We start from the raw sequence: 14,975 nt of genomic DNA on the forward strand, positions 1-14,975 counted from the left end.
ACAATGAAACTGGCACACATGAGGACCGACCCAGGAAAGGAAGACCAAGAGTCACCTCTGCTTCTGAGGATAAGTTCATCCGAGTCACCAGCCTCAGAAATCGCAAGTTAACAGCAGCTCAGATCAGAGACCAGATGAATGCCACACAGAGTTCTAGCAGCAGACCCATCTCTAGAACAACTGTTAAGAGGAGACTGCGCAAATCAGGCCTTCATGGTCAAATAGCTGCTAGGAAACCACTGCTAAGGAGAGGCAACAAGCAGAAGAGATTTGTTTGGGCCAAGAAACACAAGGAATGGACATTAGACCAGTGGAAATCTGTGCTTTGGTCTGATGAGTCCAAATTTGAGATCTTTGGTTCCAACCGCCGTGTCTTTGTGAGACGCAGAAAAGGTGAACGGATGGATTCCACATGCCTGGTTCCCACTGTGAAGCATGGAGGAGGAGGTGTGATGGTGTGGGGGTGTTTTGCTGGTGACACTGTTGGGGATTTATTCAAAATTGAAGGCACACTGAACCAGCATGGCTACCACAGCATCCTGCAGCGACATGCCATCCCATCTGGTTTGCGTTTAGTTGGACGATCATTTATTTTTCAACAGGACAATGACCCCAAACACACTCCAGGCTGTGTAAGGGCTATTTGACCAAGAAGGAGAGTGATGGAGTGCTGCGGCAGATGACCTGGCCTCCACAGTCACCGGACCGGAACCCAGTCGAGATGGTTTGGGGTGAGCTGGACCGCAGCGCGAAGGCAAAGGGGCCAACAAGTGCTAAACACCTCTGGGAACTCCTTCAAGACTGTTGGAAAACCATTTCAGATGACTACCTCTTGAAGCTCATGGAGAGAATGCCAAGAGTGTGCAAAGCAGTAATCAGAGCAAAGGGTGGCTATTTTGAAGAAACTAGAATATAAAACATGTTTTCAGTTATTTCACCTTTTTTTGTTAAGTACATAACTCCACATGTGTTCATTCATAGTTTTGATGCCTTCAGTGAGAATCTACAATGTAAATAGTCATGAAAATAAAGAAAACGCATTGAATGAGAAGGTGTGTCCAAACTTTTGGCCTGTACTGTATATATATATATATATATATATATATAAAAATAGCAAAAAATAGGTGTAATTAAATGGTGGAGTTGTTCTTAAAAGTTACTCCTTAACTTCAATTGGTTTGTAGAACTCACCAAATTGGAAAATGAGCTACAGTCACTGGTCACTGGCTAGTACCAGGTTGGACCCCCTTTGCCTTCAGAAGTGTTTTAATTCTTGGTAGCATACATTCAACAAGGTGCTGGAAATGTTCCTCAGAGAGGTTACTGGTGTGCATGTTTCTGACCTGACTGTCAGAAACAGACTTTATGAGGGTGGCATGAGGGCCCGACGTCCTCTAGTGGGACCTGTGCTCACAGCCCAGCACCGTGCAGCTCCATCATTCACCAGAGAACACCAGAATTGGCAGGTCCGCTTTTGGTGCCCTGTTCTCTTCACAGATGAGAGCAGGTTCATACTGAGCACATGTGACAGGCGTGAAAGAGTCTGGAGATGCCGTGGTGAACGTTATGCTGCCTGTAACATCATCCAGCATGAGCAGTTTGGTGGTGGGTCAGTGATGGTCCAAGGGGGCATGTCCTTGGAGGGTCACACAGACCTCCATGTCAGAGCCAACAGTACCCTGACTGCTGTTAGGTACCAGGATGAAATCCTCAGAGGGATTGTCAGACCTTACGCTGGTGCAGAGATCCCTGGGTTCCTCCTGGTGCAGTGGGCCCTGGGTTCCTCCTGGTGCAGGACAATGCCCGACCTCATGTGGCCAGAGTGTGTAAGCAGTCCCTGGATAATGAAGGTGTTGATGCCACTGACTGGTCCTCTTGTTTCCCTGACCTTATCCCAATGGAGCACCTATGGGACATTATGCATCGGTGCATCCGATGCCGCCATGTACCCCCACAGATGGTCCAGGAGCTCACTGATGCCCTGATCCAGGTCTGGGAGGAGATTCCCCAGTACACCATCCACCGACTCATCTGGAGCATGCCCAGACGATGTCAGGATGCATACAGGCATACTGAGCCACATTATGAGTTGTATCAGCCTGTGATTTCAGTTTTTCACTTTGATTTTTGGTGTGATTTTGAATCCAGCCCTCAGTGGGCTGATGATTTTGGTTTCCATTGACCATTGGTACATCATTTTGTTCTCATCAAATAATACAATGTACGTCAGTAAAGATTTTCAACTTGAATAATCAAGTTCATCAAGACCTGATGTGTGATTTAAGTGTTCCCTTATTTATTTATTTTTGAGCAGTTAATATACAAAACATAACAAAAAATATGTGTAATTGAAGGATGGAGTCATTCTGTCTGACTGAGAGCAAAAAAAACAAATCGGATAATAATAAATATTCTCCTTTATGGCTTTTTATTGGTAAATCATTTACTTTTCTTTCAGTCTTTTCTGTTTGTTTTTATAAATATATAGTTCTGTTAAATCTGATTTTCTGTCTTGCTGCTCAAACCTGGAGCCTGAGTTCATCTCTGTCACCACCGCCCCTCCCAACTCACATCAATCAATGTCAGCTGTCAGTGATAATAGAGCTGTTATGACTTTTATTGGTTATTGATTTCTGATCGGTTGATGGGTTTCCCTCCTCTTCCTGACATGTTGTGGTTCGGCTATAAACTGTTGGTCAGTCTGCAGATTGATGTTGTTTGTTTCAGTCTGTAAAGCTGCAAGAAATGTTGTTCTGGTGTTAAGTATATGGCAAAACACAGCTTATTTCTGTGGTAAAATATGGAATCAAACTCCAACATTAACTGTAAAATAAGCAGTACTAATATCCTTTCATTGTTATAGTAGGAAAAGACTTCCTGTGTCAGTTTTACAGTGCATGTTTATGGTTCTGGTCTTTACTGCCTTTTGGATGTTTGTGTCCAAATAAAATATTACATAAAAAGATGAAAAATAAAATCTTAACTCTCCGTGTTACACAGTCTTGTTTCTGTGAGCTGCGTGGTTGAAAGTCATAACGAGTCTCAGGTCATCAGTCAGGACCGTAACTCCTCCTGACCTCCTCCTGTTGACCCCTTGACCTCATGTTGACCCCCCCGCCCTCCATCAGACCTCCATCAACCGCAGGCTACATATCTGTCAGGGTTTGATGAAGTTGTTCACAAAAAGCCCTGATAGGAAGTGTGGTGCTCTTTACTGGGTGTTGTAACGATTTCTAAAGACAAACAGTTAATCTGTAGAAAACAAACAGTCCTGTCGTTGTTATATTTTAGTCTGGAGCAAAGTGATCGATCTTATTTACAGTTGACTTTATTCTCTGACAGTGATAGGGTTAATCAAACAGGCGTGGTGGCTTGTCAGTCATAGTTTAGGTGTGTCATCAGTGGGAGTGGCCTCTGGGTGTTACCTGGTGGCAGGTACTGGCAGTACCCAGTGGAGTTGACCAGGATGTTGGTGTGGAAGGAGGCATCGAACCTGTCATCAGCACTGTGGAGACAGAGACAGATATACAGTCAGTGTCCATCAGAGGGCGCCGAGTGGGGAGTAAATCATAGTTTCATCAAGGCTACAGCTGATCACACACACAGTTTTCCTTATGTACTTGTGAGGACCCTCACTGACATAAATTATTATCTGTAACAGTCCACTGAGGCGGCCGCTGGAAATAAAACCCACAACACTCTGTGAAGATTATTTATTCTTATAAATGTTTCATGAGACACACTGAGAACTATGTTCTCATTTTAAAATGTTCTCACTTTTTCAATAAATGTACTCACTTTTAATAAATATCATCACTTTCCCCAAATGTCTACATTGTTCAGAATGTCCTCACTTCTACAAAAATGTCCTCACTTTTCAGTATATGTTTTCTCTTTCCCGGAACGTCCTCATAGTTCAAAATGTCCTCACTAAATAGCTATACTTTCTCAGAAAATGTCATCACTTAAAAAAAATCCTCGTAGTTTAAACACCCTCACTAACTTTCCTCAGTTTTTCGACAGATGTCCTTACTTTTAAATTAATGTCATCATTTTCCCTAAATGTCCTCATAGTTCAAAATGTCTTCACTTTTTAAAAAACGTCCTCACAGTTCAAAAGGTCCCCACTAATTGGCCTAACTTTTTTTTTTTTAATGTCCTTACTTTTCACTTTCCCCAAATTTCCTCATAATTCAAAATTTTCTCACTTTTTCAAAGAATGCCTTCCAATTTTAAAATGCCCTCACTAAATGTACTTACTTCCCGAACATGTTCTCAGTTTTCTACATTGTTCTCATTTTACAAAATTATCTTCACTTTTTAAATATTTCATTTTCTCAAGGTCTAACACTCAGATATGTCCTTGCAAAGAGCGCAGTACAAGTACAAACACAGACAGGATACTCTATAAATCAACACTCCCCAGTGAAACCTTGCAACCTTGCAGATAGTGATTTTTTTAAGAAACTAAGAAAAACAGCCCCATTTTCTGAATAACAATTTAAAAATGTATCTAAACTGATTTTTAAATCTGTATTTTTGGGGCCGCCTAACACTTTTGATTCAAAACCAAAAAATAAATAAATAAATAATAATTTTAAAGACCTGTAAGAATTCCTCAGAAATGAATAAGAAGAATAAAACTAACAAAACAACAAACATCAACAGTAAGTTAACACAAGCTCAGGTCTGTGACTGCAGACTGAATTCTTCTTGTGACGCATTCACATAACACACGAACACACGCACACACACAGAGCCGAGACCTCCTGTCAGTATCATTCTCCTGCTGCAAACACACCAGATTTCAGACCAGCAAACAGACCTGCAGCTGTCTGCCTTTACTGCTGTTTGTGTGGGAAACAGTTGTTCTGCTGTCTGCATCATTACTAACCCATAAATATGATGCTCATCATCAAGGTGAACACAGCCTGTTGACCTGCAACACTTCCACTCAACAAGTAAGCAAAAACTATTTAACATGTCAAGAGACAGATGATAGTTTTTCTTTTTCCGGAGAGCAGATCATATTTGGATTCATGTTGCAGCTGAAATTTTCATACAAAAATAAATGTTTTCATGTTTTCTGTGTGAGGAAAAGAAACATGGGTGTGTAGGTCTTAAAATGAGGTGTGTTTAGGATACTTAGGCGAATTGCTATTTTATGGCAGCAAAAATTGCACTACTGAAATGAAAAACCTGGTCTTAAGTCAGAATGGTGCAGTATTTTCCTGCTATTTAAAGGGCCCATTATCCAGAGAGTAAAATGTGTCTACAGGGGTGTGTTCACATGCATACACTCTGCTTGTTACACACACAGGGACATCTGGATGGGTTGTGGCTGGGTGTAAAATGCGTCATTAACGATGAAAATATTAATGACACTGTAAAATGTTAATGTAGCAGAGATCAGAGCAGAGCTGCAGAGCTGTGGTCCCACTCCCATTAAGAGAGACGCTGTGCCCATTTACACACGAGGAGCAGTGTAACTTCAGTGACTGTTTCAGAAGCTAGATGTTTGGGTCTGTTTCTTTTGACAAGTTTGTAACCACAGTTTTTACTTTAGCCACTTTAAATGTCCCACTATATTTGCTGTAGTGACATTACTTTTTCTACACTGCTCGCTCCTCCGTTTTGCCAGAGCTGCCATGATGATAGCAGTGCGCAACTGACTTTTAAAGGGAGATGACGCTTTGATTGGTTGAATTCATGTTACACTCAAAATATACCTATGAATGATTAACTGACTAAATGCAACCTCTTTGCCCCTTGTGCCTTTCTTAGCACCCAGATAAAGCACTGTGTAACTAGCAAAAAGTGGTCGTACATGCCCTAAATGCTATAGATGGTTCACATAGGGTCCAGTTTCTCCATCACAGTTTATCCACCAGAAAACTCAGATTTTCTAATTGTGAAATGTCCCACTCTGTTTTTATTTAAGGGGTCAGTATCAGCAAGTTTGTTTTCAGCCAATATATCACTATCTTTTCTTTATCTTAAACTCAAAAATACATATAATTTTTGGGCTCAAAACTCCAGCATTGATACAAGAAACGCTGAAAGCTGGAGATAAAAACATTAGAGTCACCCATGTTAACCTGCTTCCAACATGTTAAAAAACAAAGTTAACAACTGAACATAACTTTTGCTGTGTATCATCCAGAAACGTTCGCTTTTCTCAGGATACGTACAAACTGGACTGAGTGGGCGGAGGAGCACGTTGGCTCAAAGAAGAAAACTCTGAGGTAAAACTACAGTAAGTGTGCTGTAAAGTTGACCCTGTGCCCAAATAATAATTCAAAGTCAGACTGTGGTGCCGTTCACTGGCCCCCTCTCATTAAAGCCAGCCAGGTCAATATTCCCTCTGACGGCACCCCTCGCCTCCCCCACACACACACTGCGCTCCTAAACACCGCTCACTTAATGAGCTGAAACGCTCGTCAGCATCCAGCAGCGAGCCTCCCACAGCCAGCAGCTCTGATGTGTGAGTTAACAGTGAGGTATTAATCCTGACAGGGAGAGGACTGATCTTCAGGAGGGAATTAGCTGAATTAGCTTGTTTACTGAATCAGAACTGAGGGATGAAAACGAACTGAGTGAGCTGTCTTTAGCCTCGTTCAGGGCGTCTCACCGTGAACTAAAACATCCTCAATCCACCGGAGACAAATTGATCCGAGCAATGTGTCGCCTGGGGTTTAATATAAAAAGAGGTTGGATGCCCGTCCAAGAAGTTTCCCTCATCAACAGGATTGTTCTTTTCTGACTTTTTATATTTAAAGAAGAAAACTCAGTACGCAGAATTTCACAGGCATGAATATTCAGTGCCATAATAAAACAAGTGACTTCAAATAATGCAAGTGATTGTCATTGATATGGCACCAAACCTAACTGCTTGGGTTGCCTGTCCATGGGCAGTCCCCTCACTTTGACATCTCTCCATTTACAGCTTGTATAGGGCCTGTTTGTGCATGTGTGTGTATTTCGGGCCTGTGTATATATGACAGAGTAACTCTTTGTCTTCTTTCTGCTTATAAAGACCATGTAAATCTGTTGAAAGCTCCAGATTGAAAGAGTACGTGGACCTTGAGTTGAGATTATTTTGTCAAGTATCTTAAAATGATTTAACGACACAAGTTTTGCCAGAATGTTTAAACAATTCAGGTGTAAACTCGTACCTGTTGTACAGCAGGATGTCAGGCCTCCAGATCTGACTGTCTGGGAATCTGACGTTGGTCACACCTGGATAGTCAGACATGTTCCACTGCAGGTAGAAATCCGTCCAGTACTGAAACAACAAAACACACAAACACACACACACACACACACACACACACACACACACACTAATATTAATACTAATGTTCACACCAACTCTGTTTCCACACACACATTTTTTCATATCTTGTTTCAGTCTCTTGTGCACATAGAAGTGATGTTTTCTGTCACTTAAAAATGTTTTTGACGTTACCATTTGCTTTTAGCTGTGTGCAAAGTGAAAATGGAACTTCAGACTTTTTAATTCTTTACTGTAGTCTTCTGTGTTTTAATGCATGTCTCAATTAGTGCCTCATAACATTCACCAATCAGCCAAAACATTAAAATCACTGACAGGTGAAGTGAACAACATTGATCATCTTGTTACAGTGCAATGTTCTGTTGGGAAACGCCATGCCACACCACAATAACTGCTCAGGAGTGGCCTGAGGAACATGACAGCGACCTCAAGGTATTGACCTGGCCTCCAAATTCCCCAAATCCCAGTCTGACCAACCAATATCTGTGGGACGTGCTGGTACCCCACCTCACAACCCACAGGACCTAAAAGATCTGAAGCCGATGCGTTGGTGCCAGACACTACAGGACACCCTCCAGAGGTCCTGTGTCCATTCCTTAACAAGTCAGAGCCAAGTCCGATCCGAGGAGGACCCAGCGTGGATCCAGGGTACCCCTTGGGTACCAGCACATTTCTCAGATGTTCGACCAGATTGGGATCTGGGGTATTTGAAGGCCAAGAAAATACCTGCCTTGAGCTCTTTGTTCCATTCCTCAGGTCATTCCTGAGCAGCTATTGTGGTGTGGCATGGTGCATTGTCCTCTTGGGAGGTCACTGCCATCGACCAGTGCCGTTGCCAAAAGGGGGTTTACTTGGTCTGTGTCTTGTGAGTAGATATTGGCACATATTGGATAGCGACCCACAGATTGGTGCTGCATTCTCTACTCCACCAAGATATTTTTATAAAAGATCTGTCAATCTACGAGATTACCTCGTGAGGTCAGATTTGTCTCAGAGACCTATTCATTTCATGTCTAAAATCCCTACTGGAAATTTTCCATGTCATAATTGTGTACACTGGTACTCTATGATCAAAGGTAACACATTTTCTCATCCAAAGTCCGGAGTTGACATTAAAGTCAGAGGCAGAATCACATACAACACAAAACATGTTGTTTATCTGTTAAAATGTCCGTGCGATTTGTATTATGTTGATAAAACAAAACGTGAGTTAAAAACCAGAATCTGCAAACACAAGTGTTCCATTCGTAATAATGACAAAAAATCCTCCGTTGCGAGACACTTTAATAGTCATAAACACACTGTAAGTGAACTACATTACATGGGCATTGAGATGGTTAACATGCCACGCAGAGGTGGTAACAGGGACAAGATCCTGCTTCAGAGAGACATATTGGATCCATTTCTTAGACACACTTATCCCTATGGGTTTAAATAAGGAAATCTCATTTGCATGTTTTTTATGAATCGTGTGTAATCTTCATTAGGTTTATTTTTGTTGTTAATTCTTTTCTTTTGCATGGTCACGTGACTTAGCCACCAATTTACTCCCACTGCTGTGATTTACAAGCTGTGTCAGTCGGGTTGATTTATAATTAAGCGCACCTGTGCGTGCTGTTGTATTGTTTGCCAGAACACACTGAAGAAGGGCCAGACCTGAAACGTCTGTGTGGCAAAATAAAATTTGATAAACTTGGAGTGCTGTTCCTCTCATCTTTTTGAATTTTACACTTTATTTAGAATTCAGCACCCAGTTTTTTTGTTTCTGTGAGTTGAGCGCATTGTCTCCTATTTTTGGTTTACTTGGTCTGCAATGGTGTTTGGGTGGTTGGAGCGCATCAGGTAGCATTTACACGAATGCCAGGACCCAAGGTTTCCCGATGGAATATTCCACTGTAACAAGACGATCAATGTTATTCACTTTACCCGCCAGTGGTTTTAACCTCTTTAACTCCGTTCGGACGCCGGTGTCTGCGCTCCCTCCTTCCTCTGTTAAATGGGATCTCACAGGCGCACTACGTCATCAAACCATGTGATGCTTGGTATCACCGGATTCAGGAAGCTCTCGGCTTCCTGAATCCGGCATCGTTTTTCTTTTATTCCTTATGGTTTTCGCACCAGAGCAGCCTAAATACACAAAGTCCAAAATCGTGATGAGTGGTGACAAGCCATGTCATGCCGTTTTTCAAGGGGAAAAGTTAAAGGATTACTCACGATCTCATGCGGATCTGTTAGCGGGCACGTAGCTGGTTTATAAAAGGTACGAGTCTCACTCCTACCACTATTTTTGGCTGAGATATACCGTCTAGAAAGTGGGATCATAACTTTCAAGTTTCATATGGCTTTATTTGGTGATATTTTATGGTGTTTCTGTGTCATAAACAACAAGCCGAGTGAGTTTTGAAGCCGAGTGAGTGCTCTGTCATTTGGAGCTCCGCCTGGATCTTTTCATGGAAAAAACACTGTAGAATGGTCATACTTTGAGCAACCTTCTTCAAATTTGAAACAAGTGTTCATTGATAGTGTGCCTACAGCCCCACAGTGTCATTTACCTGCTCATATGAAGCCACAGACAGTTATTCATCCTGAAACACATTTTTATTTTATTTTAGGCAAAATCTTTAATTTTATACTGACTTCAGAGGCCCATTACTCTGTCTCTGTATCACCTAGAGTCTTTCTGACACTTTCACAAGAAACTTCAGAGAGTTTGCTTTCTGGCAAGACCTCATGCATGCATGTAGTCAGAGCGGTTCAGACGCTACAGTCATTTTAATTTGGGTATGTCATTTTAGGCGTTTTCTCTACAAAATGGGGGTGGAGTGTTGTGGCTGATCGATGTATAGTACAGGGTGGCACGGTGGTGCAGTGGTTAGCATTGTTGCTTCATAGCAAGAGGGTTGCTGGTTCAAACCCCGAGGTGAAGGAGCAATGTGCAGAGTTTGCCTGTTCTCCCTGTGTCAGCTTCTTCCCACAGTCCAAAGACATGCAGGTTAATTGGTGACTTTAAATTGTCCATACGTGTGAATGAGAGTGTGAATGGTTGTCTGTCTCTATGTGTCAGCCCTGTGATAGTCTGGTGACCTGTCCAGGTTGTACCCTGCCTCTCACCCAGTGTCACCTGGGACAGGCTCCAGCCCCCCCGCGAACACTAACAGGTTAAGCAGTTACGAAAAATGAATGAGTGAATGAAATGTGGCACAACGTTGTCTTGTTTCATCCGTATTTCTATTGACATTAATATTCATCACTTGCTGTGTATTGCTGCTTCTGTGTTGCATGTTTTAGTTAGCACCTGGTAATGGAGCATGATAATGCCTTTTGTTATGTCTTAAATTACACTAACTCAATCAGTGTTCAGCACACAGAAACCATTTCAGAAGCCTTTTAAATTTTAATCTTGTATTTTTCTTGGAGAAACTTTGTAATATCTGTCCAGAGACTATAAATAATACACTATTGGCTAAATCTGGTGCATTTACAGTAATGTTTATTAATGTGGGCTGTCCCTGTTAAATAAAGTGGTGAAAAACAAAAGGGGGAAAACAGGAAAAATAAACAAATAAGGCCTGCTTCTTTCTCATTCTCATCACATCCTAAAGTACTCGTCTGTTAAGTGGATATTTGGCTGAAGTGAGGCATAAATTCAAAATTGCTTTCCATACAATATATTCTGGGGAACAAAAAGATGGAAATTAGGTCTCCATAAAAAGCGTGAGAGGAGTAAACATGTCCAGAAGCGAAGTCTGAAAGCAGCTGATAAGCAGCAGCTCGTCTGTGTTTGACCTCCATATTTCAGCTGGTGAAATCTAGATTACACTGATGGATCTTATGTAACAGCCATTGTTAGCTGTGTGTGTCTTAATGGAGCGGCTGTGAGAGAAAAGAGGGACACGCGGCCAACAAACATCAGGACTGTGCTGATGCTTCATTTGCATACGCAGCTCTGGTGGCCAGCTCGCTCCTCATTACAATCTCCCAGCCTCTCGCAGCTCTTTGGTCTGCGCTGATGGCTGAAGGTCGCCCATATATCTCTCTTGGGCTTGTTTACTTCCTGTCACTGAGCTGAAATGTTTTCCCAGAGGAATGTGTTGAAAGCACAACTGTCACAGCGGCTGCAGAGAAACCCCACCCCCAAAAATCACAAGACAGGACTCTGAAGTTCATGTCAAACTACACGTCTGATGACCACCGGGGTGCAGACTTATGCGAAATGTTTTCTGAAATGCAATTCATGCTTCAAGTTCCTCAATTTTTTTTTTTAAAAAGGTTTGAATTAAGAACCATAAAATGTTTATTTTTAATTCCGCAGTGTCACTTTTATCTCCATCACCACCTCAACATGAAGCAGTGAGTTTACATGCAGGCTAATAATTCTGAAATATTGATTAACTAAAGAAATATCAGCACTTATCAGGCGGCACATGGAAACATATTAGAAGTCTGAGTTAATGAGCTGCAATGACCTGGATGTTACGTTTACTGTGCAGCAGCACAACAATGAAATGAATAAATGTAAAACTCATCAATTTACCAATTACTGTTAGAGCTGATGAGTTGGCAGTTTTATTTTGACGTCATTGGGCAAAAATCCCATATAACCTTTGAGCATACTGTGGTCATTTCAGGATGTCAACATGTGCGATCACAGCAAGTGATGCAAGTTCAGCCAATCCCTGTGAATCCTGCGTGACCTTGCAATTTTGTCCAATCACTGCAACTTTACAGCAAATTTGACTATTTAAGTTGAGTAAAGACTCGTTTTATTGCAGAGCTGCGTGCAGCACAGTGATTCTCTCAGCCCCTCTCTGTATCTGTTTATCATGTGACGGCTGCTGCTGAATGAGAACTCTGTGCTTGGGACAGAGTCACACACACAGTGACAGGGCTAACTGTTAGCATTAAACCGCTAATGTTACCCAACAGTTATTAACAGGTTAAGGAAGTTGAACTGTTACGTTGTTGGTATGAGGTTGGTCTCGCCACCAGACAATCAGAGATCTCCGCCTTCTGATAGTCTGGGGACACTCCTTTCTAAAGTGTGTTTAACACACTGGAGAAAACGGCCGGCAACAAAGCAACGCCTCTTGCATTTTTGAAAAGGACACGCCCTCCCGGAAATGTGCGCTCCCCCTTTTCTTGTCCGCAAGGACACAAACACACAGAGAGCTTGAAAATGGATGCCGAGAGATTTAACTCCGTTTTATCAAACGTGTGCTCAGTCCACAAGATTGTGGAAATGAAGGACTTACAGCGACTTTGTTTAAAACTTTTAACGCAGTCGGACTATGTTTACGAGCACAAGAGTTCAGCGAGCCACCGAAGGACGGCCCTGCAGATTTATTTTTGGTTCTGCAACGTAGGGAGTTTTTTTAAACTCTGAAATTGTATCCGCCCATCTAAACACAAAATCAGGGAGAAAGACATCAGTCATCAAAACTGACAAACAAGACAAACTAACAAACAAACAAACAAACAAAAAAAAGTGTCTATAAACATCTCAACATGCATCGCAATTTTTTTGAGCAGTGGCCCTGAAATCAGACATTTCATGTGGCACCAATCTTAACAACAACCCGTGAAATCCTGGAGGGATTGATGGTATTATGATGAAGTGCTTTGAAAGAAAACTGGACTTTTGCACTTCCTCTTGGCTCTATTCTTTGGCTTTCGAAAATCTAAAGGCAGATTTATTCTTGTCAGCTCTATGCAGAGCCTATGCTGTACCCTACACATGTGGCCTACGCCGTTGTGAGCATTTATACTTGTGCGGTGATGTGTCTGTGTCACTCTGCAGGTACACCTCCAAAATGCTAGTCAGCTGCAGGGTTTCTGTGAAGTGCTGTAAAGTTTAGTTGATACAAAACACACATTAAACACACATTAAACATGGCTTAATAGAGACAATGTCAAACACAAGTACAAACAAAGGTAACGTTACAAAATTCAGCTCCATCACAGCTCATGAGGTTCACCGACAAAACAACTGTCTTATACTAAACATCTTTTCCAAACATGCTAACATTTTTAGCACAAGCCTATGGTATTTTACATTGTATAAATTAGCCTAGCAACGAGCGGAGATTTCCTATACTCATATGAAACCAGGACAAATCACTATGCTATTTTTGTGGAGGCTTTATTGTCTTCACAATTTGTTGTTTCTAATCTGTGGAATAAAATTGAATAAAAGCTTTGTTTCCACTGAGGGAAATGGTTTCAGCTCATAGAAATAGACAGGAGGTCTGCGTCGCCACACCGTGTAGTTACATTTCTGGGGAGGTGCACGTCAGGCTACGGTGTAGGTCACGCTGTTGATTTGATGCAGAAGTGTAAATCCCGCTTAAGCTGTGACAGGAGACTTTGGCCAATCACAGGTCATTTTAGAGGAAGGCCATTCCTGTTGGCTGTTCTATAAATGCAGGTGTGCATCCACATCCCTTCAGATTGTAAAAGCCTGCTTCAATGGATGAGATTCCTGCAGAGAAAGTTGCAATTCCAGCACTGGCTGCAAAGCAACCCAAAAAAGAAGACGGATGGAGTCTGACAATAAACTAAATAAAACATGTGTCAATATCGGTGGTGTTTCAGAGATGTTGCTGCCAATAGTGTAGCCGTCTGCTAACCAAAGTGAAAGGCTCACAGCTGTGGCTTCAAGTTCATGTTTATGTAGCTAACATTAGCCAGAGCCTTGAATCAAAGCATGTCACCTCAAAGAGCTTTACAGACTCCCAGGCTGGCAAAGAAAACATGACGGTCAGTCTCACAGAATGGTAGCACTCACAGACACATTTTCTATTTGATATGTGCAAAACAATCGAAAACAATTTAATTGAAACTAAAAAAAGCTTCTGTAGTCACCAAATCAAAAAACAGTTTTCCATTTAACACAGTAACAACAGTAAGCGAGAGCTCAAAGAGTCCAGATATCAGAAGCGAGATGAGAAACGGTCTCATATCAAGAGCTAACATGTATTTTCTATGAGCAGGCGAAGACGACTGCGCTCTCTCATCTCATGTCTTAAGAGGTTCAAAGGCTCAAAGAGTCCAAACATGACGAGACCTAAAGAAACCTGCACACTAAAAAGGACTGAAGTTGAGCTGATGCAATGAGATCAAAAAGATTCAAAAAGGGATGAAAAACTGCACAGAGATCCATCCTCGACAGTGCTGTTAAACTTCAGCTTCATCATTACATTAATTCTGGTTTAATTCTGCACTTTCTAATAGGATTATCCTCCCTGACAGAGTTACTGGCTATTTTCAGATCTCTGAGGGCATTTTAATTCTTTCTTTTCAACAACATGTGAAGAGTCGCTGTTGACCCTGAGAGACAAAAAAAGACTGTCACAGGAGCCAAAAGCAGACTGAGGGTTTAGATTCCTCAGAGGCCTACTGAAAGCTTAAAATGCAAAGATTCTCTTTATGATGGCGCTGCAGGAAATGTCAGGGGATCATTCAAATCAAAAGTGCTACAAGAAAATCCATTTGCCCATAATAAAAATGGCTCATTCTCAGGGGGACGGGAATTTGAACTGTACTTGTTTGAATTTTAACACTCATCTCGTGCTGACAACAGGATACATGCTTTTTTTAACTCCAGTACAAGAAGTGGGATGTTCCTATAACACAGAGAAGTCATACAGAGGGAGTCAGGGTGAATAAGACACACACAGGAAGA

General features: G+C 41.8%; 1 protein-coding gene across 1 annotated transcript in view; it reads right to left on the reverse strand.

The window, feature by feature from the left end:
- LOC117262630 (neuronal acetylcholine receptor subunit alpha-7) overlaps positions 1 to 14,975 on the reverse strand; it is a 74,778-nt gene that overhangs the window by 33,169 nt on the left and 26,634 nt on the right. Inside the window, exons 4-5 of the mRNA XM_033635677.2 lie at positions 7,176 to 7,285; positions 3,426 to 3,505 (exon numbers count right to left, since the gene is read on the reverse strand). Coding sequence (XP_033491568.2) covers positions 3,426 to 3,505; positions 7,176 to 7,285 — 190 coding nt within the window. The remainder of the gene's footprint in view (positions 1 to 3,425; positions 3,506 to 7,175; positions 7,286 to 14,975) is intronic.

Source organism: Epinephelus lanceolatus, chromosome 5 (genome assembly GCF_041903045.1).
Source record: "Epinephelus lanceolatus isolate andai-2023 chromosome 5, ASM4190304v1, whole genome shotgun sequence".
NCBI classification, from domain to species: domain Eukaryota; kingdom Metazoa; phylum Chordata; class Actinopteri; order Perciformes; family Serranidae; genus Epinephelus; species Epinephelus lanceolatus.